The 26097-nt window shown below is 36.4% G+C and overlaps 1 protein-coding gene across 3 annotated transcripts in view; it reads left to right on the plus strand.

Moving 5' to 3' along the window:
* LOC121411934 (cytoplasmic dynein 1 intermediate chain 2-like) overlaps positions 1–26097 on the plus strand; it is a 67681-nt gene that overhangs the window by 28292 nt on the left and 13292 nt on the right. For 2 of the 3 annotated variants that reach the window (XM_041604844.1, XM_041604842.1), the window contains exons 6-13: positions 336–428; positions 6493–6652; positions 8850–8949; positions 9489–9614; positions 9902–10048; positions 12910–13023; positions 18051–18184; positions 18836–18980. In XM_041604844.1, coding sequence (XP_041460778.1) covers positions 336–428; positions 6493–6652; positions 8850–8949; positions 9489–9614; positions 9902–10048; positions 12910–13023; positions 18051–18184; positions 18836–18980 — 1019 coding nt within the window. Of the gene's footprint in view, positions 1–333; positions 429–6492; positions 6653–8849; positions 8950–9488; positions 9615–9901; positions 10049–12909; positions 13024–18050; positions 18185–18835; positions 18981–26097 lie in introns of all 3 variants that reach the window. The other variant, XM_041604845.1, reaches the window with a different exon arrangement.

Here is a 26097-nt window from a genome sequence, read left to right on the forward strand (position 1 = left end):
GACGCCGTCACAATGAAGAGCTCAAGGTAAACTCTACCTTGATATCAACAACCATTTAGTGAACTCCTCTCCCAAAACAATCACCCATTAGAACAATCTCACAAAAGAAAGTGTCACTTCAAAAGCTCAGAAACCTTGAAAATCAAACTACAAAGGTCCTCCCTAAACCCCCAAATTGTAAGTAATACCACCACTCTTGTCAGCCCTGAGTAACACTTCCTGGCGAAGGTCTTCAGGGTAAGAGACTACAAGATACAAAGTATTGTGTACTAGCTGTAAAAGTAACATTTTATTTGATAAAACTGTAAAAGCATTTTTGTTTTTGTTTTTTGTAGATGATGAGCCTAAAACTGAGTCAGTGGAAGCAGAGCAATCCGTTCAGGAAGCACCAAAACCTGAAGAGAAAGTAGAGGAAGAAAAACCAGAAGGTATTTACATTTATATTATAATGGATGGCTCGGAATGGAATACCAGAAATCACAGATGAGTGAAATACTGGCCCTAATGAGTCAAATATTTTGGGTATTCCATGAAATAAAGCCATCCAATATAATTATTATCATCTATCCCCCCCAAAAAAAAAAGAGGGAGAAATGTGATTTAACAGTGTATATCACTTATTATAGCATCATCACTTCATAAGATAAAATTTGGTCATTGACATGCAGCTTAGATGTAGTATGACGTAATTGAGTGTCATTGTGCTCTATGCTGCGCATCAATTGTTTTCAGTGTTCTACGTGTTGTATATTTCAAGCATGTGCACAAGCCTGAATACAATGTCGTATTCCATGGTAAATTTTGTACAGTGGCCTATGGGATATTTGTCAGATTCCGGTTTTAGGAATAATCTCTGGTATTGAACGGGCAACTGATGCAGACCAAAATACGCATTTGTAATGTATTGCTAAAACACTCTCTGTCTTATTTTCTTCAAAGGCCCACACACAATTTACGATGCCTCTGTGACCTGATTTGGGGATAAAACCGAGTAAAATTTGGCAAATATTTAGAAATGGAACATCTTGCTGTGTAAATTTATTAGTCATTGTGCAAATACTTATCTGTGACTATGCTACCATTCTTATTAGAATGAAAGCGAATTGAATACTTAGTCATAGTGACATAGCAATCACATGATTTGCTACATGATTTGAAACCCTGTACTGCAAAATAAAGTCTCCCAATCATCCAAAAATTCTTATACAGTGTGTTTCAAAAAAAGGGTTATTCATTTTAGAAGTCCGACTCCCATTCTCATTTGTTTTTGCTGTTCATATTTAACATATAATTAAAGACAAACTCTCGGCCTTTTCAATGATGCCCTTTTTTTTAGTCATAAATGTAAAGCATCATTAAATAAATTACAAATGAAGGTGTCAGGTACAAAATCTGTTTTTTTTTCAAGTTTTGTCAAATGATGAAAGACAGAGTGGATGCTTTCAAAGGAGTTGTGCATCATTGCACGCAATCCTATTTAATGCTCTGGGACAGCATTCACTCAGTCTTTCATTTTCTTAAAGCTTGGAAAAATTGACTTGGTACCTGCCATCTTAATTTGCAATTTACTCAATTATGCTTTACATTCATGATTCAAGAAAGGTATCATTGGAAAATTTGAGTGTTCATCTTTAATTATATGTTACATATGAACAGCAAAAACAAATAAACTTAACACATGGCTCCTCTAAAAATGGATTACCTTTTATTTGAAACACTTAATGGCAGACCGTGACCCAGAGGAGATAAGGCATTGGAGGGGCACAGCATTGTTCACAAACAATACATTGCCCGTCAAATCATTGTCTCCTTTGGGTCACAGTCCGCCACTGAACACACTGTATTACTTTTCTTTACAGTTAATTTGAACCTCAAGTAATAAGATGCTTTTCATTCACATTTTCTGACATCAAGCAAAATGTGATTTGTTACAAAATCAGACCGTGGACCAGTGTTATGGTGCAGAGGCCTTTAGATGAATTGTTTTTATATGCCCGTCCTATGGATTTTTAGGTCAGAAGATCAAAGGTGAAGTCGTCCTCCTCACACTTTTCTTGCTTGACCAATAACGCCAATTTCAGCGTAACAGGCGGGCTTATTATGTGCTTTCCTTTATGCCTTAGCGACACTCTTATTGAAGTTTTTGTCTCACCGGTGAAGCAGAGTGAGACTATAGGCGCCGCTTTTCCGACGGCGATGGCGGCGGCGTCGACACCAAATCTTAACCGAAGGTTAAGTTTTTTAAATGACAGCATTACTTAGAAAGTATATGGACCTAGTTCATAAAACTTGGCCATAGGGTTAATCAAGTATTACCAAACGTCCTGCCTGGGTTCCAAGTCACATGACCAAGATCAAAGGTCATGTAGGGTCGATGAACTTTGGCCAAGTTTGGGGTATTTGGAGAGGTTTTTTCTTCTTCAGCTGCATTGGTAGGCCTTTGCCTACAGGGACTCTGACTTTCTCTCAAAGCCATGCATTTGTTCTTTCTCTCCAGCTGATCCAGAGCATTCTGCGCCAGACAAACAACTCGAATTACTATGTCTTTTTCATGTAACTCTGTTTTAATGTCCAGTTTTCTGCATTGTAGAGGGCCACCACCAACTTTTCCTTCAGTTTCAGGCTGATCTCTTGCCTTCAACAGTCCAAGTATTTAATTGACAGCATTTCTTGCAATTGCTAATCTTGTGCAAATCTCCAGTGAAGAATCCCCTTCCATTCCAACCACCGAGCAAAGGTATTTGAAGCGGTCTACCTGTTCGATAGCATTCCAACTGACAAAGATTTCTATCAGTGCTTCCATGAATTATGACATGAGTTTTGGCGAAGTTTGTGTGGAGATCCATATTGCTTTTCCTCCAACAATGCTACCTGATCTTCATCTAGTGCCTGTTCCATCTGCAGCATGATGGCCTCACCGCAGGCATTAAAAAGTAGGGGGACACAGTGCAGCCCTGTTGAACTCCTTTTTCCAATGAAAACTTGTCTTTGTGGCCATCCAATACCCAAATGACTCCAGTTGCTTTTGAGTATAGTCCCTCTAATATCTAGAGTATATGTTCGGGTGTATCAAATTCCAGTAGAGTCTTCCATATGGAGTGTGTTTGATTGTATCAAATGCTTTGTGGAAATCATTAAACATTAGCCAAAGCTGTTGGTTATGTTTTATCACTATTTTCTCAATGATGTTACCATTGATGAGGATTGCATCTGTTGTCCCTTTGCCAGCAACAAACTCAAATTGATCTGCTGCTATTTGTGGCATTAGAAAGTGTGTTAACATGTTGCAAATAATTTCCAGTGATAACTTAGAACCATGACTCAACGGGCTGATGGTTCAGTGCTTGGAGCAGTCTTGTGTCCCTGCAACTTTTGGAAGAGTGATGATCTCTGAATGTGTCTAGTCATCTGGCCATTCACCAGTCTTTCAGATGTTATCTCCACTTTCATGGCTTATACTTTAGTGCCTCGTCCTGCTTTTATAATTTTTCCATAGATATCATCTTGGCTGGCTGCTTTACCAGTTTTCAGTTTCTTTATAGCTGCTTTTTTCACTCAGCATTACTTGTGGTTCCAATACCTGTGGTGGATGATCATCAGGAAAGTGCCAAAGGTGATTCGAGCTATAGAGTTGAATGCCATACTCTGTCCACCTTTCTTTGATCCTGTTGATTTCATAGAGCATGTCACTGTTCTCATCCTTGATACCAAGGCTTGGTTGGGGAGGTCTTATGCTACTCATTTGCTTTATCATCTGGTAGGTGTGTTTGGTGTTTCCAGACTTGAAAAATAGCTCTGCTTCGTCACTCAAATTCGCCAACTATTTTCGCTTGGCTTTATTGCATGCTTTCTAAACAGATTTGCATAGATTTCTATATTCCTTGCCTTGGAAGTCATTCATCTTGGCGTGACATCTTTGATCAAGCAAGTCTTGGTATTCTGGGTCTTCTATCCATGGCTTTGATATCTTCTGTTGCTGAAGTGAGTGCATCTGCCAAAACTAGCCATGTAGGTATCTTTGCCTTCTAGGTAGTGCTGCAAGTCAGGCGGCATGTTCGGGTTCGGTTCGGCAAGGTTGTGCAATTTTTTTTCCGAACTTTGGTTCGGTTCGGCACTAAATGCCAAATTACATTTAACATATAAAAATAAAGATCGCCGACCCACGTATAAGTTATCTCCAAGATGATCTGTCATATATTTATAATAAATTTTGTTTCTAAAAAGAATGGTTATGAAAATTGTTGAACTTTATTTTGTTTTAATCTTTAAACAAATAATAACAGTCATTACTACTTTCATTTTTAAAATGAAAATTAAAAAAAATCAAAAGAAAAAAAAATATTGATAACGAGAGAATCAGGACAGAAACAGAATTACAAAGATCAGAATATTTTTTTTCATGATTATTTCATGTAGCTATGATCATGATCGATTACGATGTCATTGCCAACGCAGCTTCTCAAATTGGAAAGTGTTGATCGGGAATGTCGAAACAGAAGACAAACAACCTCCACTCAACTGTTATTATACCGCTAAAATTCACATTCCAAAGAATATGGGTGTTTTAGAAAGTCCCTATTTTCTGAAAAGTGGTAAAATCTGGTCAATGAATTACTTTAAAAAGATAAAATATCAGTCCATTCTTGGTCCAGAAAGATTGACGCTACGTGACTTCAAACATATTTCCAACACGAAAATGAGTACATGGGACTGTACTGTGTATTTTAGTGTTGTGAAATCACTCGGCGTTGATCGTCAAAACTAAGACGGAACTGATAATTTATCATTTCATTTTCAGTAATTGACCAGATTAAACCACCTTTAAGGAAATATTGACAACGGAAAAACGTTTCAAGTTCGGAATACAAATTTTACCTGTATAATAGCAACCGAGAGCAGGTTGTTTGGACTTCCTGTTTCAACTTTCCTTACCACCATTTCCGGAACTTCGATCAGGGAACATGGGTTGATTTGGTTTGAATTTTTATCTTTTCTGTTTTTTCACCCTCATTCCTTCATCTCTTATTTATTTATCTTTTATATTAATATGGAAATTTCAGAAGGTGGAATATATATACTTTACCATTACTTTGTCAGTCACAAGGAATTAATTGATGTCTTGTCTTTTTTCTTTTTTATATACAAAACAAATGTACGTCCGATTACAGCAATACGTAATTCAACTACACTTTTTAACTGAGTTAAGCTTAAAATGTCCCCACATTTTATAAGGAAAAAAATATATTCATGTTTATAAAAAAATTGAAAATGATAAAAATTTAATCAAACACGAGACCGAAACTGTCATACTTTGTCATTTACGAGGAATGAATTATGTCTGGTTCTTTTTCTTTATTAAATACAAAATGATTAGGTCCGATTACGATCACGATCGATAACGGCAATACGTAATTACACCACACTTTTATACTGAGTTTAGCTTCAAAATGTCCCCTCATTTTATCAAGAAAAAATATATTTACGTTAATAAAATATTCTTAAGTTGATAACAGTTCAATCAAAGACGAGATGGGAGCTATTATAGCGGATTTAAAAAATATAATGAGTGGAATTCTCTTTGTGCACAATCACTAACCAATATTTTTTTTAAAAATTTTATACTTAAATCTATGTAGTCATCGCATTTTCGCATTGCACATTAACATACTTTTTTTTTTTTAACCGAACTTCCGAACCAGGCCTTTGCGTTCGGTTCGGTCCGGTTCGGAATTGCCAAGTTCGGTGAACTTCTGTCGGTTCGGCTGCAGCACTACTTCTAGGTGATCTCTGACACTGGATTCATATGCAGCAGCTGAATCTTTCAGCTGCATCAGATTTAGTTTGGGCTTGTTTGCCAGCTGTTTTATCTTGTTCCAGCTGCAACCTTGTAAGTTTCATCCAAACTAATTGGTGGTCAAAACCACAGTCAGCACTTTCTAATGTGCGGCTATCTTTGCACTTTGTCTGTCACAAAGCCTGATGGCAATGAAATCAATTTTGTTTTTCCATCGACCTCCAGGGAGCACCTGGTGTAAAGCCTGTGAGGCGCGCACAATACTGGACAAGCTACAATGACTTTCACATCCTACCGGGTACCCATTTAGCACCTGGGTCGAGAGTGGCTAAGTGTGGATTAACGCCTTGCCAAAGGACGCCAGACCGCGGTGGGATTCGAACACACGACCCTCTGTTTACAAGGCGAGAGTCAGAACCACTACACCACGGCTCCTCCACATTACTTTCTCTACAAGATATTTCATGATGAGATTTTGATACAGTTCTGTTGTATGGCAAATATTTATTTTCACAAGTGGGCAATGCCATGTCTTGTCGGGGGTGGTTACAAGATTGTAAGTGTATGACCGAAGGAAAGTTAATGGATATCCAGACCAGGAGAAGAAACCTGGATAAAGCAAATGAAGTATTTTTCTGCATTTTATTGATATCGTTGACATTTACACAGTGAGTGACATGTGATCTTATTTTTCTCAGTTCCTAAGGAATATACTGAAGAAGAGAAGGCCCAGCTGGAAAGTACAGAAGCTTATCAAGTTTTTGTTGAACACTCTGTGCGCCTGATGGAAAGAGCTCTGTCAGAGAATGTTGATATATTCATAGATTATGAAGGCAAGGGAGACGGTGATGGTGAAGGGTAGGTTACTCTTAGATTTGTTTGCTGCCCATTGTCCTTACTGTATGAACTATTATTGAGTAAAATAAAATTATAAATTTATTAGATTTTTGTGATGTGATATGCAAGTTGCTTCCCTATATAAAGTGCAAAAAGTCCATGAAATGAAAATTAAAAAATTGAAAACAGTTTTAATTGTCTCGCCTGCATAGCAGAGCGAGGCCAGGGGCGCCGCTTTTCTGACGGCGGTGTCGTCAACATTGAAATCTTAAACAAGGTTAAGGTTTTGAAATATCATCTTTACTTCGAAAGTAAATGGACCTCGTTCATGAAACTTTTAATACCCTGTGTGCGTTTCAGAAACATGGCCAAGATCAAAGGTCATTGAAAAGTTAATGTCCTCTGGCAGTGTTGGGAGTATTTGTTGAATTCGCATCATAACTTAACAAATTTATGGATCTAGCTCATGAAACTTTGACATAAGGGTAATCAAGTATGAATGATTGTTTTGCATATGTCTTATTTTACATGATCACGGTCAAAGGTCATTTTGGGTGAAATGGACATATTTTATTATTATACTGGTGCTTTCTTCTGTGAATAATTATTATTATTATTTAGCTGTTTTATCAAAGGTACATGTAGCACTTCTGCTATATCGATTGCGTAATGCAGGCGAGACTGCCTGAGGTGTTCCACTTGTTGTCTTACCTACAAAGCAGAGTGAGACTATTGGCGCCTTTTTTCGACGGCGGCGTCAACACCAAATCTTAACCGAAGGTTATGACAGCATAACTTACAAACTATATGGACCTAGTTCATGAAACTTGGTTATAGAGTTAATCAAGTATTGCTGAACATCCTGCCGGAGTTTTGAGTCTCATGACCAAGGTCAAAGGTCATTTATGGTCAACATCAAAATCTTAACCAAAGGTTAAGTTTTTGAAATGTCATCATAACTTGGAAAATATATGGACCTAGTTCATGAAACTTGGACGTAAGGTTTACATACCTGCCAACTACTACGATTTTGGCGTAATTATTACGGTTTTTTGTTTTAAATTACTCCTTACGATTTTCTGTCCCAAAATTACTAATTTCTGATATTCAGACTATTAAAAATATTCTATGACGACTGGACCTCAAGTCTAACAGCGCAATGGGAAGTTACTTTTCAACAAAACTTGGATGGCAGATGTACTTAGGCAACCTGCATGATATGCTGCAGTCGGAGGTCACATAGTAAGGTCAAAGGTCATCTTCAGGTCAACATTAAAGTTTAGGTGCAAGGCTTTTATGACAAGTGTTATTCCATCCCAGTCATTTCACAATGAAGTTTCGATACAATTCTGTTGTGTGCCCTCGCAAATTACGATATTTCTGGTTATTTTCACAAGTGAGTGAGACACAAAATCGCTTTTGCCTTGTTATTATTTTTATTTATTTGACCAATATGAAAAATTACATATACATTTAATCAGATGAAACAATGACATTATACAAACATGCAAAGAAATGTGGGTCATGGGCACAAAAGCGAAATTCAGCACTGTTACCAGGAGGCATGTGCCCCCTAACCTGCCGCTACCATGACATAAATCAAATTGATAAATTCTCTTACAGGTCACATTGTAAAGGTCAAAGGTCATTTAGGGTTAATGAGACTTTGATTATACTGTGGTATCAGCATTGAAATTGTAACCAGGGTAAATTTTTTGAAATGTCATAATTTTGAAAGTGTATGGATATATATATTTCATAAAACTATTACATAAGCATCATTAAATATCACCGAGGATCTTGCAGGAGTTTATGATCACATGATCGAAGTCAAAGGTCGTTTAGGGTCATTTATCTTTGACCATGTACAAACTTCAAAAACTTAACAAAGATTATGATTTGAAATTTTCATGATACAGTAATATTGAAAGTATAAGTTCCTAGTACATTTAACTTACATATAGTCATGATCAAGTATCTACAAAGAGCTGAATGACCTTTCTGGTCACTGGGCAAAAGATGACAAAGTATTATCAAACAAATAGGATTTTTCGTGGAAAATTAGTTGCCATGAAAATATTAGTATTTTTTTTAATGAATTGCATTATGCAGGTGAGACTGCCTGAGACATTCCACTTGTTTTTTAATGTTGATTATAATTTTCAGGTTCCGATTACCATATTTTTGTCACATTATTTGCACTTGTTTGATTGAACAGTGACAAAGATGCAGGAGCTAAGTTGTCTTTGAATCGTTCCTTCTCTGATGAACGCTGGTCACGTCATAGGGTTGTCACATGTCTGGATTGGTCCAATCAGGTGAGATGCATTTATACCCGCTCACATAATAAACAGTTGACAAATATCCATGGTGAGTTTGAGCACTTCGCATGCACCACTTGCGTTCATTATCATGAAGAGACCTACTTTTTCACTTGCAGATCAACAGCTTTTTCTTAGATAGAGTGTGTTTAAGAGAGAATAGCTAAATAGTATACATATTTGACTGAATGATGAATCCCAAGTGAAGGGAAGAATAAGAATTAATCAGTCGGACTAGCAGTGAGATCCATAGAAAAGTGTAGTGTTAAATAGTCTGTAATCACTTATAATTGGAGAGAAATATGGTCGACATGACAGCAATATTATTAATCAATCTCGCAGGAATAACATGCATTATGATTTATGTTACAATGATTATGAAATGACAAAAATTTTGTATGCTGTCCAGCTTGAAAATATGATACAGTCACATTGACTGATCTATAAGGAGCTGATATCAAGTTAATCTTATCAGATATTGATGCTTGAATTTAACTGCTATTCATTATAATTGTCCTTTTTTCCCCTTGCAATAGTATCCGGAGCTGCTGGTAGCTTCTTATAATAACAATGAAGAATCTCCACATGAGCCTGATGGTGTAGCTCTGATATGGAATATGAAATACAAGAAACAAACACCAGAATACATCTTTCATTGTCAGGTATTTCTCTTTAATGAATTGAAATTATGCGTGACTATTATTCATGTGATGTGAACATAGATATAATTTGAGTTAATCAGTTTTAACTTTCTCCAGTACAGTATTTAGCAATGATTCAGAAAGCTTGTCATGTGGATGGATAGATAGATGGATAAAGGAATGGATGAACAAACGAATGAGTGACTTACGTGATTTATTAATTATCAATTATTAAATTATATTAATAACAATCTACCTATAATGCATAATTACTATATTTGCATAAATGATCTTCCTTTCTTTTCTAGTCTGCAGTTATGTCAGCTGGCTTTGCTAATTTTCATCCTAACATGGTGATCGGAGGTACATACTCTGGTCAGATTGTATTATGGGACAATAGAAGTTCAAAGAGAACTCCTGTACAAAGAACTCCATTATCAGCAGCTGCACACACAGTAAGTAGGAGTTGCTCCTCTTATAATACCAGTGTGATGGTGCTGTGGTCTAAAGTACATGACTGGGGTTCAGTCTCTGACACTCACAGCATTTGATATACTACTACTACTTCTATCCTCATTCGTGCCCTGTGGCACATAAGGCCTCCATGCTTTCTTTAGCATAACCTCTGGCCTCATTAGTGTTTCTCCATATGTTGCTTTTAGTCTACCGGTACCCCTTTTAGGTTTTCCCTCTGGTTTCCATCTTAGAGGAGTGTAACAATGATGGTTATCTTGCTTTCTTAGGACATATGATATACAGTTCTCTTTTATACTTTAAATTAATGGAACTGTCATGGACATTATTGCTACCATTGTTTGTTAAGGGTCAATAAGAAATAAGAAAGAAAAATTAAAGTTAAACACTGTTTATTTGAATCCTGTGGATTATCACTGTGTAAGGGTTCAATGTTTAAAATTGAATCAGGAAGTCTTGCATAAATGATTGGTTATTGTGAATTTTTTTTGTCACAAGGTCAAAATTCACAGCAGTCACCCTTTGAAGTTAAAGAAGTTTAATAGGTGTGTTACATATTCTTATATGTTGCCATCATAATGGTATATTATAGGAAAATGTGAAGATGTGCAAGACACATTTTGCATATGAGTCGAAACTCAGGTTGCTATGGTAATGATATATTATGAGAAAAATATGGTAAAAATCTTGCAGATCAAATTACTTCCTCAGTTTTAAACCAATTCTCATGAAATTTGGCACACACATTGGTCTTGAGTAGAAATGTGCAAGACATATATTTTGTTTGTGTCAGAAATTGTGTTACCATGGTAATGAAATTTGTTTTAAAATCCTACGGTTTGAATTCTCTAATTTTCAACCAATTCTCATGAAATTCTATGAAAACATTGGTTTTGAGGTAAAGATGTTCTGGACATATTTTATTATATGTCAAAACATATGCAATTGTAATTGAAAGCAGTTGGGATTGGCACTGGAATTGCATTGGATTTTCCGAAATCGAGAAGGCAAGTTTAACTTAGATTTGGCCTGCTCCAGATCTATACAATTAAAACAAAAATTGAACTAGGTACTTGATTTCTTGAATATTTGTTAAATTTTTGAGGAAGAAAGGAGATTATCAGCCTTCAATCTCAAGTTGAGCCATCGGAGCAAAATTCCAAATCTGCTTACTTCATTTGCCTAAACTCTCGGCGCCCAAGTTGCCACACCTTGGCCTCGCCTTCTCACCGGCGCTCTGTAACGCAAGTGCTGTGTCAAGTGTGGGCACAGCACATGCAGCCAGTAGTTTCGGCTCTGTGTTTGTCATGGCTGAATATTTGCTTTTCTTACCAACTATACAAAAATTAGGTAATTCAATTCAAGATTTATTTCTATGTAGATACATATCTATTTCTATACATAAACATAAACTGAATTCAATTTTAAGTACATAGTAATTTTGCAGTGATGGACATGTTACATTTTTATAGATTAGGCTTAGATACTAAAAACTAAATTACACACAGTTTGAGTACATATGAGATGAAATTACCAAAATGGAATGAATTTAAAATTTCCCTATGAATCCTTGACAAGGAAAGAATGAAAATTGAATTTTTCACAAGAAAATGAAAAATTCCCTCTATCAATCTTGTATTGTTGTTCAGTATTCGCATTTTGCCAAGAACGTGACCCCCCCCCCCCCCCCCCCCCCCCCCCCGCAATGCATGAGTGAAAACAACTCCCTTGCTACATGAGTAACAAACCATTTTGCACATGTCGCCATAATGTGAGGACAAAGTATACTGTTATCTTTCATCGTTCTGTCGTGGAAAATTACTGAAAATGCCCAAAAGTTGTTGTGCTGTGTCAAAAACAGTTGAGCGAACTCATTTGCTTTATTTCCTCTTTACTGTTACAGTATTACAAGGTCAAGGTAACACAATATTATCAACATATAGTCTAGACTTCCTATTGATAATCTAGTTTTAAATTATTCAGATATTCCATAAAAATGGTTTGCAGCAATAGACTAATAAGATTAATTCGCAAATTGTAAAAATACATAGACATAACGAATTTACAGTGGCTGTGAGAAGTGACCAATGAGGTCACCAGGCATAGCAGCCCCGTGGCGCCGGTAGTGCAGGGTTTCGCTTGATCGAGAGCCGTTGCCAGGCGTGCAGCACTAGCTGCGACATCACGCAACGCCCCCTGCTTGCTATGCCACGAACAGGTTCAGCACAACGTTATTACTACACGATAGAAATTTATTGCTCACCATACAGCATGCACATGCAATACAATCTTAAACTGCAAAGCAGAGTGCTGAATGAATATGTCTACTGCCCTCTTTGGATGAAGGCACATACATTATTTTCAATAATCTTGTTTTTTAGGAAAATATTAGGACAACAGCGGAAAATCCTAAAAAATAAATAAAAGTTGAAAGGTTTGGAGGTCTGATGTTTGGATGGGAATGTGATAAAAGTGGCATACATGTATGTTTTTTTATTTATACTTGTCAAGTTGGTAATAACAACTCAAGTCCGACTGGCAACCATCCCAACATTTCCCTTGCTTCAAGTTTGATGCTGGAGCTCAAACATGAAACCCCAATACTTGATATCAGAAAATGATCCCTGTGACCTTTGACCTTGTGACCCTAAACCTATTTATATCATTGTCACCTGAGTACACCTGAGCAAACCGAGATTATTGTTGGTGTCTTTAAACAGTTTGTTAACCATCCTGAAAACAAGATATTTTCAGATGTATAATCACCTCTGATCTTTGACCTCTGAAAATAAAAATACCTTTGAACTTTAACCATGTGGTCCCAATTATGTTATTTTTACAGCATCCTGTGTACTGCGTTAATGTGGTTGGAACTCAGAATGCTCACAATCTAATCAGCATCTCGACCGATGGGAAGATGTGCTCATGGAGCTTGGATATGCTCTCCCAACCACAGGTAAATCCACACAATCAATAGCTTTTCTGAGGAAAGAAAGGTTTAAAGATTGCATGTAGTTTTGTTTGTCCCCACGATTTGGATATTACCATTTCAATTCATTACTAGATTTAGTGAATGTGTATGACCTAGATTAAAACCAAATGCGTTCCATTGCGTACCTAGCCTTTGTTCTCTATCAAGGTTGTGCAAAGGAGTTCCTGAAGAATGAGTTCAAGTACTTTCATATTCTGCCCAAGACTAGTCTGCATAATCTTTAACTCTAAAAAGACTGGGGGGGGCTGATTCAGCCCCCCCTCAACATTTTTTCGCGATAAATCCGCCGCGCGAATTTTTTTTTACCGCGTCGCTCGCTGACTTTTTACTTTCAAGTCTCGCGCAACTTTTGAGACTAAAATTGTGACCCCCGGGTACGTGTTTTCCGAAATTATGCAACATTTCGTAAGTGCATGCAGACCCAAAATTACTAAAAAACATGAATTTGTGTACAAATCCAATGCAAATAGTGTTTTAGCCAAAATTCATAAATGTATCATTATTTTTCCTTTTACTGATTAAAATCAATTAATTTTATCTTTTTTATAGTCAAAATAAATTCCGGACAATTTCCATTGAAAAAACAATAAAAAACAAAAAGTCGAAAAACAAAGAAATACGTAAGAAATTCAGAAAACAATAGAATACATAAGAAAATAAATGTGATGTTGAAATCTTTTAAAAATGAATTTGATTAGATGCCTATCTAGAGTATGTGAAAAAAAATTAGCATTTTAGGGGCATTACTTTATTAATTAGAGCAAACTTATGATTTTACGCATAAATTAATGAGCAATGAGATTTTTCGCAGAATTTAATATGACAGTTTTGTAGATAATGCCATGAGTAACGTGTGTGCCAATTTTTCCTCGCAATCGCGCGATGAACGGCCAAGATCATAAGGGGGGGCTGAATCAGCCAACCCCCCCCCCCCCCGTCTTCTTAGGTGTCTAAATAGCCCAGTCTATTTAGGGTTAAACCCTTTGGAACAAGGCAATTTTATTATCTTGATCCCAATTGGTGACACTGGAGGTAGCGTCGAGATGAACGGGCAAACTCAAGAATGCACACACACATGCATTATCATATCACAGAATCCAGCACATTGCAAACAGCATAGCACTGCACACACGTCCACTACACCACACAAGCACATGTTTGACCATCCCAAGTGTGTGTACTTCATTGTTTGCAAATTTTAGCTGAGTTGATTTGTTCATCGTATAAATCCGTGATGATTTCAATGAGGTGAGGTTTGATGTTTTTACTCCATGAATTGTCACATTTATATCAGAAAAAGGTATGACTTTGTTTGCAATGTAAAAGAATAACCCCATAGAATAACAAAGTTCAGCTATTGATGTTGTACAGTTATGAAATAGTTTTATTCAGTTATGTTTATCTATCCGATATAGCTGCAAACCTTGAGGTAATTTTAGTTGATCAAATAACCTTGATATGTGTTTGACATGAATTTTTTTCAATAATGCGTAAGAAAGGTCGAAAAAATGCTTTTTTATTCGCCCATCCTAGACGGGATGTATAATGGTATCACACTCAGTGTCCGTCCGTTCGTCCATCTGTCTGTCCATCTGTGAACTTTTCCTTGTAAACATAATAACTTCAGTTTGACTTAACCTAGGCTCATGTAATTTGGTTTGTAAGATACCAGGATGGATCCCAGGAAGCCTATCGATTTTGAGGTCAGAAGGTCATAGGTGAATTGCCACCTTTCACTTTTCTTGCTTGACGAATAACTCCATTTTCCGCATTGCAGGCGGGGTATTATGTGTTCACCTTAGCAAACTCTTGTTCATATTTGCCATTTAGAATTTTTGACATTCAGAATGTACAGTCAGATAGGGCACTGCTGTCGTGATTTATTGTGAATTTTTATTTAAAAATATGAATGTTGACTATCCAATTTTCAAGGGGTCTGATGATCATTCATTATCCCATTTCATAACTTCCTTATCTTTCTTCCCCAGCTGACAGTGCCAGATGGCCATTCTGAAAGCTCGTTGCAAGTTTTGCACGACTGGTAATTCACCCTTAGGCTAAATGAGATATCAATTTTTATAATTGTCCATTAGGAATATGATGGGAGTGCATTTCCTGTAACTATAATCAACCCTAAAAATTATTCAATTTCCCATTCAGACACTTGTAAATTGGAACTTTCATTTTTCTACAAGTATTTGATTTCAACTTTTGCTGATTGGAATGAAAATGAATTAGAATCTCATTTAGCAGCCAAGAAAAGATTACCAGTTGTGTGTAACTCAAGGAAAAATTTTTTAAACTAGAACTGAGGTGGAAGTGGTATTTCTTGCTTCAGAATTTAACTCTATGGTTTTTCCAGTGTTTAACACAAAGCTGGGTAACAATGTGCCTTTAAAGGGATACTCCAGACTTGAAATAATATGATGTGAACGGATAAAAAAGAAAAGAAAGAAAAACACTGAAAATTTCATAAGATTTGACGAGGAATAACAAAATTATGCTATTTTTATATGCCCGCCGTCGGACAGGAAGTATTAAGGTATCACGCATGGTGTCCATCCGTTAACTTTTCCTTGTAAATGTGATAACTTCAGTTTAACTATACCTAGGCTCATATAATTTGGTGTGTATGATACTAGCATGGATCCCAGGAAGCCTATTGATTTGAGGTCAAAAGGTTAAAGGCCGAGGTCACAGTGACATGTTTTATCTTACCATTTTTAAGTCCTTGTAAATGCAATAATTTTAGTTTAACTTAACCTCGGCTCATATAATTTTGTGTGTATGATACTAGCATATATCCCAGGAAGTACAAAAATTCAAAAATCAAGTTTCCACCTTCCACTTTTCTTGCTTAACCCAATAACTCTTATTTTCCGCGTTACAGGCGGGCGTATTATGTGCTCGCCTCGGCGACACTTGTTAGATTTGCTTTATTCCCTTGAAACAGTTCTATGCATGTCTTCATGAATATTCAATGAGCAAACTGATGATGTCATTTGGATGTGTACAGTGCAGGACCATTTTGGTATAGTGCACCGGATGAGAGAGAGGGCTTATGGAGATTAGCAGCTGCCTTGAAGGTTGCGACTGTCTGTGAAGTTACTATGGGGGCTGGAAGATGGTTCCAGTCCACCATTGTTTGTACGAAAAATGAGTTCTTATATTGATAATTTTTGAAATTCTTGACTGCAAAACAGTTATCATGGTTTTGAACTTGCCTATCAACTAGGTTTGTTGATTCAAACCCAGCAAATTTCTTTGCTTTTATTTGCCTCTTTTGTCTTGTAGGTCTTCAGAAATTATTCAAAGGGAGGGCTTGTACCAACCCCCAACCACTTGGAAGTAGGTTGAGAGTCTTTTGCACATTTCCTTCTTTATGCTAGTGTTGTCAGTTTGAGGTTTTCAAGCATCTGTGTCATACACCATGGTCTCTAGATCTGTAGTCTTTCATGATAAAGCGGGCTCCTCTGCATTGAATTCTTTCAAGGGCATCAATGTCTTTCTTCAAGCAAGGATCCCATACAATGGCTCTGTATTCCATGAGTGATCTTATAAGTGCAATGTAGGCAGTTCTCTTGCAGTCTTCTGGGCAGAAGCTCAGGTTTGTCCTAAGGAGTGCTAGTAGTGCACCTACTTTACGAGTCGTGATGGCAACATGTGGGCTTCAACTCATTTTCTCGTTCAGGGTAACTCCGAGGTAAGGGTGCTCTGGTACCTGGTTAAGGATCTGACCTCGTAGAGTGCAGAAATGGGTCGAATTTGTGTTGACACTCAATATGGTGCATCTACTTGTGTTAAACGTCATGCCCCATGTTCAGACCACTCATCCAGTTTATTGAGGTCATCTTGGAGTATCTGGTGATCTTGTTGTCTAATCTGCTGGTATAGTAGGCAATCATCAGCAAAGAGGCGTACTTGAGACATGATGCAGGATGGAAGGTCATTGATATAGCAGAGGAAGAGCAAAGGCCCAAGGATGGTCCCATATCCCCAATTGATTTTTTAACTATGTTCCTTCAATTTTTTTCCTCCAAAGAACTAAAAAGATTGGATGGACAACTGATTTACCGCATTAAATATTCATTTGCTGTGACTTATTTCAAATGAGGGAGAAATATATTTCACATGTATGAAAAAATGACATTATGATTTCATTTAATAAAAAAAGAAAACAAGAATGTCACTAATGTAATGCGGAAAAATAGAGTTACTGGTCAAGCAAGAAAAGTGGAAGGTGGCGACTTCACCTTTGACCTTCTGACCTCAAAATCAATAGAATTCTTGGGATCTATGCTAGTATCATACACACCAAATTATGTAAGCCTTGGTTAAGTTAAACTTGAGTTATAGCGTTCACGGCTTCAGAAGGGTAAGATGAAAACATGTCAGTGTGACCTTGACCTTTGACCTCAAAATCAATAGGCTTCCTGGGATCCATGCTAGTATCATACTCACCAAATTATATGAGCGTACATGTAGGTTAAGTTAAACTGAAATCATTGCATTTACAAATACTGCAAAAGGGTAAGATGAAAACATGTCACTGTGACCTTGACCTTTGACCTCAAAATCAATAGGCTTCCTAGGATCCATGCTAGTATCATACACACTAAATTATATGAGCCTAGGTTAAGTCAAACTTAAGTTATCGTGTTTACAAGGAAAAGTTAAAGGACAGTCAGACGGACACCAAGCATGATACCATATCACGTCCCGTAGGACCAGCGTATAAATAGAAAGTGGGGATGTGATATCAGCCCATGTAATGAATATTCATGACGACATGCATATAATTGTTATCACAAAATATTGCTAAACTTGAAAATTCAATATCTGAGTATTTTGTTACCAGATTTTGATGAAATTTTCAACATTCTACTCACTGAATTTTACTGTATGTATTTAGATATAAATATTTTCAGCCTGGAGTAAGTAGAAGCTGATGTCACATAATGTGTATTGTCTTGCTTTGTATGTTTCTACAGGATAGCATGGAACTGAAGCACAAACAGTCCAAACCTGTAGCCGTTATGAGCATGACATTCCCGAGCAATGATGTCAATAACTTTGTTGTTGGTAGTGAGGATGGTTCAGTGTATACAGCCAGTAGACATGGCAGGTATGTTATGCTTTTATTTCACATTAGGCATGGGAGTAAGACTTGATCCATCGATGCATTCGATCAGTAATACCAACAATTGGCAACTGAATACTACTACATGTAATAAAACTATAAATCGAGTGTATGCCAGATGTTTATTACTGAATCGAGACAAAAGTACATTGGTAAAGTCTCTGATACTTGACAAAAATGTGCAAGATAACAAATGAAATTTATGCTAATATTTAATGACTTGTTCCTAAATAGATAACCAAAATCAGTCATCACAAGCCATCACAAGCCCTCTAAAAGACATTGCCCTAGGCGGCTATGCCCGGCCACAACAATGAACTGGCAGACGTCTACGGTACATGTTAGAAAGGGGTTACGACAGGCGGTTAATTATTATTTTCTTGAGTCTCTCTCTAGCCTTGTCATCACAACAGACATGAAATATCAATAGCTACATAAAATAAACCAAAACCGATTTCCCTGTGAATGTAAAAGATATTGATGCCATTTTCAATGGCCTTAAATACACCGTAAAATGAGTACTACCTTCCCTTTCCTTTAAGTGCCCTTTGAAAATTGGCCTTACTCCTTTGAATTCTTAATTTCAGCCCTGGTATCCCTTTGAATTAATCAGCTCATTGCTTTGTTTTTCTATAGCAAAGCTGGCATAAATGAAGCTTTTGAAGCTCACCAGGGACCAGTGACTGGTATTGACTGTCATCATGTACCCGGACAACTGGATTTCTCTCATCTTTTCCTCTCATCATCCTTTGATTGGACCATCAAACTTTGGAGTCTCAAGGTACATTTATTGGCAAGTCCAAAATATTGTGCACCTTATGTATGGGACATTCAGGCCCGAATTCACAAAGGTGGTTTTGAAAACCCACGGTTGAGTCCATGGTTTATGCAGATTTCCTGTAGAAATTACGCTGAATTTAGCGCGTATCGGCGCGTGTATAAAAATGTCCAATGTTGATGCGCGCTTTTGTCACAGTGCGCCAAATTGAGACCTGTTACCATGGTTGGATACGCTATTTTATTCATGAGTCCACTCTTCAAACAATGGACTCATGAATAAAAACAGTGTACTCATGAATGACATAGCGTGGAAATCCACGGCAACAAGTGTCAATTTGACGCACTGTGACAAAAGCGCTCATCAACATTGGACATTTTTATACACGCGCCTGATACGTGCTAAATGAAGCGTAATTTATACAGGAAATCTGCATAAACCATGGATTCAACCGTGGGTTTTCAAAACCACCTTTGTGAATTCGGGCCTCAGAGATTTTCAACTTCTGAAAAACAATTAAAAGCATTTGGATTTTGCTTTGTTAGTTTAGTATGATGGGTACCTATGAAAAGAATAATAATAAGTTTGAGGACCTTCCTTGGATTAAATATTTTATCAACAAAAATGTACCATATTGCTTATGGGACCACAAAAAGTATTTTTCAACACACAGTTCAAGTTAAAAATTCTTTGAAAGTATTTGAATGATGAACTTGTGTTTGGGTGTGAAGAAAGGTACAATATTTATATGATATTGACTGGCCTTGAGGGAGATACCAAATATATTTCCCAAACTATTCTCATATTGCCCGGGTCGAAGACTAGGGCAATATGGGTCTAGTGAGGGAAATATTTTTGGTATCTCCCGAAAGTAACGCCAGTCAGTATTATTATCATTACCTGTTCAACTCTTTCTGGTACATTAAATTAACATATTGATAGATTATATAACTAAATATTGTTGGACTTAACTTGGTCAAGCCTCTAGTGTCAATTCTGCACTTTACCATTATGACTTACTTACAAGCGCTCGGATCCAGCGTTGTCTTTATTATGACGTATATTGTTGGTGCGCGGATCCTTATGAAGCGTATCTCTTTATAAGCATCCACAAATGCGCTGGGGATTGATGAGCTCGGAATACGGATATTATGGACTGCTAATTATTGTACGTAGGTGCAGTAGGAAAATTACTCTTTTCGGGGAGGAGGGGTGTACGAATATTATGGTCACTCGTCATTCAGCTGATCGTTGACCGAGCCATTGTGACGTAGTTTATGTTGAGTTAATCAGTTAGACAGACAAAATACGCGTTTATATCATGTCTCCAAAATGCCCCATTCAGGTAATAATGAACTATATTTCAGTAAAGTTTCAGTTCAAAAGAAGAAAACACATTTTGTTTATGTAAATTTTATTTTTTTTAAATGCACCTTCCGTATGAGACAAAGCACACCTTCCGTATTTGGTAGTAGGCACCTAGTCTGCCAGCACGGATTGATAATTGACTCTTTAATCAATCATGTTATGTCTGAAGTGAAGGCTAAATGCCAAACTCTCTTGTCTGTGTGGTAGAGCAAGCCACAGTGCATAGTGAATCTAGTCTCACTACTTCAGACTATGCATGCACTATAGATGAAAATTGTAAAAACTAAAGGTCTATGCCTACAGACTAATATTCCTCAATGCTCATGAATGTAATTACAAGGAAATATGTGAGAAATTCCCAAGACAACAAAATACACAAGGAATTAATTTTTGTCTCGCCCACCGGAGGTGAAGGTGAGACTTGCATGTAGGGATCCAAATGTCGTCCGTCGTCCGTCCATCACATATCTAATGACGCATAACTCATCAACCGTAAGTCGCTTTCCAACCAAACTTGGATGGTAGATGGACTTGAGGGACCTGCATGTTATGCTGCAGTCAGAGATCACATGCTAAGTTCAAAGGTCATTTTCAGGTTAAAGTTTACATGCAAGACTCTCTTATGACACCTAACTCCGCAACCGTAAGTCGCATTTCAATCAAACTTAGATGGTAGATGGACTTGGGGGACCTGCATGTTATGCTGCAGTCGGAGGTCACATGTTAAGTTCAAAGGTCATGGTAAGGTCGAAGGTCATTTTCAGGTCAATGTTAAAGTTTACATGCAAGACTCTATTATGACACCTTACTCCGCAACCGTAAGTCACTTTTCAACCAAACTTGGATGGTAGATGGACTTGGGGGACCTTCATGTTATGCTGCAGTTGAAGGTCATGTGGTAAGGTCAAAGGTCATTTTCAGGTCAACATTAAAGTTAACGTGCAAAGCTCTTATGTCAAGTGTTATTCCATCCCAGTCATTTCACAATGAAGTTTCGATGCAATTCTCTTGCGTGCCTCGCAAATCACGATATTTCTGGTTATTTTCATAAGTGGGCGAGACACAAAATCGCTTTTGCCTTGTAATAAGAGTGAATATGTTAAGAACATTGAAAAGAGTATTGAGAGAAAAAGGACATTTCGGCCTCCATGAAGATGAAATAAACTTAACTTATTTTGCATTTCTCATTTACTTTGTAGGTAATGTCCCATATGTAAGCACTTTTAATTAGTTATGAAATAGAATACTAATTTAATTTTATTGCCTGGTTTTGTTTTTCAGAAGTCAAAGTAAATAAATTAGAACTTATAAAATATGAGAGGTCAATGTTTGACATTTAAAGAAAAAACAAAAAACATGTAATTAATTCTTATGTATGGGACATATTAAGCCAGACCCAGTGACACAGCTACACTTAGCAGTATTGCTATTGGGAAGGTCCATTCGATATGTGCATATAATTGATGTACGCCCACAATCAGGTTGGCATGTCAACGAAACCATGAACAAACACAATACACTCAGGAATTAATAGCAAAATAGAGGTAAACCAACTGATAATGAACAACACTAGATCCAAATTAAAGAAACACAAGAATATACAAACAATGGAATAATAATGTACCACATTTTAAAATTAAAATGTCACTAAAGTATTGAATTAATTTCTTTAAATCTGTAGTAAACAGGATTGAATTCTGTCATTAAATAAACCAATTTCATCCCGATTTAGCCAAACTCATTTTGAGACCACTCTTAAGGACCACCTCTCACTGACAGGCAGCAAAATGTAACAGACTATGTATTTTTGTCTCGCCCACCAGAGTTGAAGGCGAGACTTAGGTATTAAAATGTCATACGTCGTCCGACCGTGAGTCACAAACATTATGACACATGACCCGAAGGTCATTTTCAGGTCAGCGCTCAATTTAAATGCAAGACTTTCTTATGACACATAACTCCGCATCCGTAAGTCAATTTCAAATCGTACTTAGGAGACCTGCATGTTATTGTGTTTGCAGGTCACATGGTAAGGTCAAAGGTTTATTTTGAGGTCAACATTAAAGTTTACATGCAAGACTCTTAAAAATATTATTCTATCCCAGTTATTTCACAATGAACTTTTGATACAATTCTGTTGCGTACCCTTGCGAATCGCGATGTTTCTGCTCATTTTCACAAGTGGGCGAGACACAACATTGCTTATGCCTCGTTATTGATGTGCCAACTACAAGAATCGTGATTAATTTTTGTCTTACTTTAAAAAAAATTACATTAACATTCTGAAAATAATATTAAACATTCTTTCCTGGAGTTCTCATTATCCATTAGAAATAGTAAAATTGAATAATTGGAAAAAAAATCAACTCTACAATCCAGGGAAATAAGATACACTGGGATGGCTGGCGATTTCACCCCTGAAATGCTCGCTTCCGAAATCATCCAAAATCATGCTTTCAGGGGTGGCATAAAATCTGGAAGTTGTCCGCAAAATAATTTCTGAGCAATAACTGGTTGGGCCACCCTGCGGTTTGAGCTCAGCGACCCCAAGCCAGCTGGAATGCACAAGGTCCCTCCCTAATTTTGATAGTGACAGATTTCCTTTTTTTATTGCATTTTGAGGTGACCATCCTAAGTTTGCAAGAAAATAAGATCGTGAACTCTGAACAAAGTCACAGTTTTTGCCAAACCTCCATAGCAGAGTGAGACTATAGGCGCTGCTTTTCCGATGGCGGCGTCTTAATCTTAACTGAAGGTTAAGTTTTTGAAATGACAGCATGACTTAGAAAGTACTTGGACCTAGTTCATGAAACTTGACCTCAAGGTCAATCACATATTACTGAATATCCTGCCTGAGTTTCAGCTCACATGACCAAGGCCAAAGGTCATTTAGGGTCAATGAACTTTGACCACGTTTGGGGTATTTGTTGAATTACCATCATAACTTTGTAAGTTTATGGATCTGATTCTGATTCATGAAACTTGGACATAAGTATCAAGTATCATTGAACATCCTGTACAAGTTTCAGGTCACATGATTAAGGTCAAAGGTCATTAAAGGTCAATGAACTTTGGCCAAGTTGGGGGTATTTGTTGAATTACCATCAAAAATTTGAAAGTTTATTGGTCTAGTTCAGCCATTCTCAATTACTTTTGTTGAACGTCAAAATTTCTTGTTGAGAACCTGGACTGCTCCACCATCCAACACGCGAATGAGCAAAATATTGTGGTAGGGATATGCAGGACCCCCTGAAGCGCTTGAGTAGGAAGCCTTTTAAATTAATGAGAGGGTTCTTAATCAACAGAAGACATAAAAATGCCAACATACTACACAAATTTTTTTTTTTTAATGATAAGTGACTTGCTTAAATAGATTTTTGTTACTGTGTTTCTGTAGTTGTTCTTGATGAGGTTTATGTTTAAAAAGCAAATCGAAATGGCTACCCTGAGTAGATAATCATGATATTATTATCAAAAGCACTGTTCATACATGTACATAGTTTTTGTACCAGTTGTAAATGAACACATCAAGAATAGAATGAAGAAGAACACCATCGATCCGTCATAATAGGGGCTATCGAATGCTCAATTACACAAAATCAGAGGAAATCAGGAAGAATTTAAATTTCAAATAAAGCTGAGTTTTTATTTTCCCTTTGTAATAAAATGATCAAACCTCAATTTCAGGTCAAAGGGATGGTCCAGGCTGGAGATATTTGTATCTTAATGAATAGAGTAAAATTCACAGAGCAAAATGCTGAAAATTTGATCAAAATCGGATAACAAATAAAGTTACTGGATTTTAGTGATTTGAATTATTCCGGTGAAACAGTTCTATTCATGTCGTCATGAATATTAATTAGGTGGGCTGATGATGTCATATCCCCTCTTGTTTTGTATTTTATTATATCAAATTAGGTTTATATAAAAATTTTATACCAAGAACTAAAACAGTTGGATTGACAACTGATTAAGTGCATTAGTTATTTATTGCCGCAACTTATTTCATCATAACAGAGACACATCATTTACTCTTGGATGAAAAAATGAAGCATTTATGATTTCATGTAGTAACATAAGAAAACAAAAATGGGGATGTGACATCATCAGCCCACCTAATGAATATTCATGACAATGCATATAACTGTTTTCATAAAATATTTATAAACTTTTATAATTCATTAGCTATGTTATTTGTTATCCGATTTTGATGAAATTTTCAGCATTTTGCTCTGTGAATTTCACTCTATTTGTTTAAACATAAATATTTTCAGCCCAGACCATCCCTTAATAGTAGATGAAACTTTTATTTTGTCATGTTTTTCTTTTATATATTGGCACCCACGTTCCACTCCGCAAGGTGGCGCATGCGCCACCATTTGAGAATCCCTGGTCTAGTTCATAAAACGTGTACATATGAGTAATCAAGTATCACTGAATATCCTGTGCAAATTTCAGGTCACATGACCAAGGTCAAAGATCAATGAAGTTAGGCTCCCCCCCAAAAAAAATCCTGCTACAATCTACCATAAGAGCTTTGAGTGGTCACAAAAATCTTAGTTGACTGGACCTTCCTATAAGCAATACTGCAAATTGTTGCTGCCCTTAGAGGGTCCATGTCCATAAAGGAACTAGATAAATCTAGATTTTAATTCGTCATGAGGACGAATTAGGTGGTCTGTCATGAATTTTCATTCAGTGTCAGCTAATGTTGTATGAAATGAATTACTTAGATATGATTAATAATCTTGATGATAGACATCATAGGAATAAATTTGGACCATTGCTAAATGTGATTATTAATGTGGTGATGAAAATCGTGATGATTATAATGATGGTTGTGATAATACAATACGGTAAATATGAAATGAAGTTTGGAGCACGTAAAACGCCTTAAAAACTCCTCAAAAATTTCAGACGATTTTACCAAAATTGACATTCTAAAACTGCGCAATGAAAGGCGCCTTAATTTTCACAGCAGCTAATTTTTAATCGACAGTTTTAAGTTTTTATGCAAGATCTTTTTAAAAATCCTGTGTACTGTAAGCAATTTTAATTCAAGATTTCAAGTAAGAATTTTCACAATTTCAGTGGGTATAAATTTCACAGAATACTTGAAAATTCATAGCTGATACTTTTTTTAAAACTAAAATATCTTTAATGCTTTTGTTCAAAATTTCAATAATTTTAATGAGAAATTTCTGAATCACAATGCTTCAATTTCAAAGCATTCACTTAAAAACTGATCAGTGGTGTTTTTTATAAAAGAATTAAGTAGAATTTTGTTGTAAAAGTTCGCACAATATCTGCAAATTTCTAAACATTTCACATTTTTTCCGTCAAGAATTTTCAATATCCATTGATTAATTGAGTATCACTGAAATTTACTTGAAAATTCTTTCGTGATGATTTTTGATGAAAAAAAGTCAGGTAAAAGGTTAAAATACCAGCAATTTTCCCCAAAAATTTAGGTAATATGTGTAATTAACTAAATTGCACAATTCTTTAGATTTCTTATAAGGTACCTGAAAATTTGTTATATGTTATATTCAATAAAAATGACCTAAAAAAAAATCTGGGAATTTCCAAAAAATGTCTGGAATGAAATTTTTCCACAAATAGTGTTTCAATATTGTAGTGTTTACTAAGAAAATACATAAATGTTTTACAATGTAAGAATTACCTCTTAAAAAATTCCGGAAAAACTTCGAAAATGTCCTACATGAAAAACCGCAAAACCAGTGGGCTTGAA

The sequence above is a fragment of the Lytechinus variegatus genome, chromosome 3 (assembly GCF_018143015.1).
Source record: "Lytechinus variegatus isolate NC3 chromosome 3, Lvar_3.0, whole genome shotgun sequence".
Classification (NCBI taxonomy): Eukaryota; Metazoa; Echinodermata; class Echinoidea; order Temnopleuroida; family Toxopneustidae; genus Lytechinus; species Lytechinus variegatus.